Raw genomic sequence first — 3,877 nt, forward strand, 5'->3', positions numbered from 1 at the left:
GTACCTCTGGTGCAAATTACTGACCTCTGTCATCATTTTAGGTGGGGGAACTTGCACAATCGGTGGCTGACTAAATACTTTTTTGCCCCACTGTACATCATGAAATCAAAGATTAACCATACAAAACAGAAAACACTGGGTCACAGACCCAGGACCGTGACAATGATATGTGTATCTGACTTCCCTTTAGAATCAAAACCATAGCTCTACTTTGACTCTCGGTAAAAAGCAGAAGTTTCAACTTCCTCTCTTGCGGCACAATGTAAATCAGAGGTGCCAAACATATTTTTGCATTGAGGTCAACATACAGCAAGCTTTGGTCTGAAGAAACTATCCTTTCTGTCAGTGTAAAGAAGTTTAATGACACATTTCATCTCTGTCTCACTGTAAGATGTGCGGTTTCATGAACGCATCTCGACTGGTTATAGATTTATATATTTTCTGTTTTAACTGAGATTTCTGTAGATGCTGAAAAATATGAACGACCACGGAGGAGACAATTAAAAGTCCAGAATTTCTGCCCCCTTCACTTTTTCCAGAGCTGTCCAACAGACCAGATTACATAGACTGGATTATATGGGTTGTATAGATTACAGTTAATCATAACAGCAGGAGATGGAAATGTCCTGGACAGTGTCTTTTAACACTCTCTCACACTTTTAAAAGAATCGTTCTCCATCTCATCTGTGCCAGTCAACTATAACCCTCCTGTTTCTTCTGGTTTATTTTAGTTTCACTGCTGTGGTCTGTTCAGCTACAAAGACTGGAACAACATTCCTGAATCCTGTAAATGCAACCTGGAGGAGGAGGAAGAGGGCAAGTGTCAGACTGTTGGCTACAGAGTGAGTATCAACACACACAGCTTCACTTCTATTAAATGTAACTCGGTTAGTCATATCTTTTAATTTTTCTATCTTTCCAGTCTTTAATGGAGAGATCAACATCCATCTACACCCAAGTGAGTGACTCGGCTTTATTTTGAAAAATGTTTCTTGATTTCATCAGCTGATTTACAGAAACTATAACCCTAACTTTATTTTTTGTCTGTGTTTAGACCTGCTTCCCCATAATAATGCACTACTTCCTGCTGGGTTTTGACATCGTACTCGGAGTCTTCTTCACTCTGGCTATTCTGGCAGTGAGTATTGTTAGCTATTTAAAGACAAGGTTTCCACAGAGTAAATGTCCTGTTTCAGTTACTAATGGCAGCACTCAAAAAAAAAAATCTGATTCAATATCATTTTTTAAGAAAGTAGTTTAATATAGCAGTAAAGTATTCAGAGTAGTGGATGGGGATTTTTTTAGATTTTAAATATGGTGAAATTGCAGGATGTGGTTTGTCTAAAGTGGTTTGATCTTTAGGTAAGACTTATGATGCATTATATAGGGCGACCGTGTCTCAGGGGGTTGGGAATCGCATCTGTAACCGGAAGGTCGCCGGTTCGATCCCTGGGCTCTCTGTCCTGGTCGTTGTGTCCTTGGGCAAGACACTTTACCCTACTTGCCTACTGGTGTTGGCCAGAGGGGCCGATGGCGCGATATGGCAGCCTCGCTTCTGTCAGTCTCCCCCAGGGCAGCTGTAGCTACATCCACCAGTGTGTGAATGAATAGTGGTATTGTAAAGTGCTTTGGGTGCCTTGAAAAGCGCTATATAAATCCAATCCATTATTATTTACCATGTGATCTGTAATGATCCTTTAAAACTGAAAAAACAAATGGCCAGTCATTTAGCTTCTGTCTTGATGGGGAGTGTCACGTTTACATCAGTCACTGTTATTTTTGATTTACAAAATAATAACCGAAACTGTTTCTCTTTAAAAATGATCATGAAGTCCTAAAATCATGTTTCAAATACTTGAAAATGCCACATGCTCCAGAAGATCAGCATTTGATCTGTGACAATAAAAAGAAACATTTCTGTGATGAAATTTCAGTCAAAACTATTTTTTAGTTTAAGTGAGTTCAGTAAAATGTTCTCAGTTCAGTTTCATTCTAACCAAATACACCTGGAATTCCTGTTCCTGAGGTGGCCGCTCATAGTAAACATGGAAAAGTTTCAAATAATGAGGTCATTGCGTGTATAACACATCTAGTTGTTCAGTTTTTGGTAGCACTTTATAACACAACCTGCAAATATGGCTCAAGTACCCTGTACTTGCATGCAATTTGCAGGCAACAAGTCAGGTTTTGCAGGAAACAATGAGGCAAGTACACAGTAAGTACTCTGTACTTTCTGGAATGCGAGTCATATTATGGAGTCACCTGAAAGATACGCGAAACAATAAAACACTGTAGGACCCATGACTAAGCCACAAGTAGCCTATAATCATGTGTACCAATCCAGGTCTTTGCAGGAAACAATAAAACAATAACATAAAATATTGTATCATTATCTCAGGCAGAGAAGCCAAACCAAGTTGTTCATCAAAGCTTCTGTTTGAAGAACGAGTGGGTGGGGAGCCAATCAAATAAAAGCAACGAGAAACCAGAAGGAAATGTTTGTGTTAGTTGGAGAATGAACTTTCACCAAGTCCCAGAAAAAGATAAATATGATTATTTTGATATAAAAATAGAATTGTTTCATTGTTTGTGCGCGCGCGCGTGTTGATTGATTGATTGATTGATTGATAATACTTTATTCATCCCGAGGGAAATTGGGTTAAGGCTGCCAGCCGTGCCAGCGCCATAAATCTAAATCTGATATTTCTCAGAGCCAGAATCTATTTTAGCTGAAAATCTTGACTCTGAGTTCAGTTCTCATTTCTCTTTAAATTCGAGACCTTTTCCTTTCTACAGTCTCGAAGTTCTTGCTCGTACAGAATGATCTGATTTTTTTGTATTATTGTTGGGCCTTTAGCTGACAACATGAAACACCCTGAGGAGACTGTTGTTGTGATTTGGTGCTATATAAAGAAAACTGAGTTGAATTTCCATGTTATCAATTTAAGATTTTTAAGCCTGCAGAGCAGCTGATTTTTAACTCTCCTTTCTGTGTCCCCTGCAGCTGCTCGGCACAATTCTGTCCTCGGCAATGATCCACCAGATGCGTTACCCCAACAGACCCCCCATCCTGCTCACAGTTCCCACTGTCCTCTCCACATCGCCACCAAAATACGAGGAGCTGTACAACCCTCCACCATATTAGACACAGAAAGATGCACTGTTCCTTTATTGCTGGCTTTGCGTGGAAGTTCCAGGAGTCCTGTTAGTTTTGTTTTTCTTGAATTTTAACGTGAGTTTGAGGTTTGTGTCCAAAGTGCCTTACAGCTCTGTAAGGAGTTCTGACTTGTTCCTTTAAGATCAGTGAAAACCCGAAAAATGCCACAGCTTTTCTGATACATAAACATTGTTCTTATGCTACTGTTTATTTATCTTAGTTGTTCTTGCTTTGAAGTTAAGAAATGTTTTCAGTTTTCCAAGATTTGACTTGTGGCTTTCATTTAGAATCAACTTTTATCAGAAATCATTATTTTTGTCACATGTTAAGAATGCAGAAGTTCATGTTCATTACATACAAAAGATAAGGGACGTGAAAGTGAAGCTCAAATCTCTCCAAAAGAGAACTGGTGCAGCCAGGACTACTAAAAATTAAAAGTTTAATTATTTGAATTCAAAGTTTACATTTTGAGTTTTAAATGTGTTTTCTATATATATTTCCAACACTTTTTTATCTTATTTTTACTTTTAAAAGTCCCGCTAAACTTTTAGAACTTTTATAAAAATGTTTTAAGGAAAAAAAGCTCCTCCCATTTTTAAGAAAAGAAATGAGGGTTATGCAGTCAGTGGCATTCAAGCATGGACTCAAAAGAAAACTCACACATGCCAACAACTCATTTTAGCCTGAAGTCGCCTTGAAAAAAGCTGCAGCAATCATTTT

General features: G+C 38.4%; 1 protein-coding gene across 1 annotated transcript in view; it reads left to right on the top strand.

Annotated features, from left to right (window-relative positions):
* LOC102201259 (tetraspanin-8-like) overlaps positions 1-3,620 on the top strand; it is a 10,062-nt gene extending 6,442 nt beyond the window's left edge. The window contains exons 6-9 of the mRNA XM_005742275.1: positions 732-842; positions 923-958; positions 1,055-1,138; positions 3,005-3,620. Of these exons, the coding sequence (XP_005742332.1) occupies positions 732-842; positions 923-958; positions 1,055-1,138; positions 3,005-3,145 (372 nt within the window). The 3' untranslated portion in view covers positions 3,146-3,620. The remainder of the gene's footprint in view (positions 1-731; positions 843-922; positions 959-1,054; positions 1,139-3,004) is intronic.
* Positions 3,621-3,877: the final 257 nt, after the last annotated feature.

This window comes from Pundamilia nyererei, unplaced genomic scaffold (assembly GCF_000239375.1).
Source record: "Pundamilia nyererei isolate P.nyererei 1_Seehausen unplaced genomic scaffold, PunNye1.0 scaffold00119, whole genome shotgun sequence".
NCBI classification, from domain to species: Eukaryota; Metazoa; Chordata; class Actinopteri; order Cichliformes; family Cichlidae; genus Pundamilia; species Pundamilia nyererei.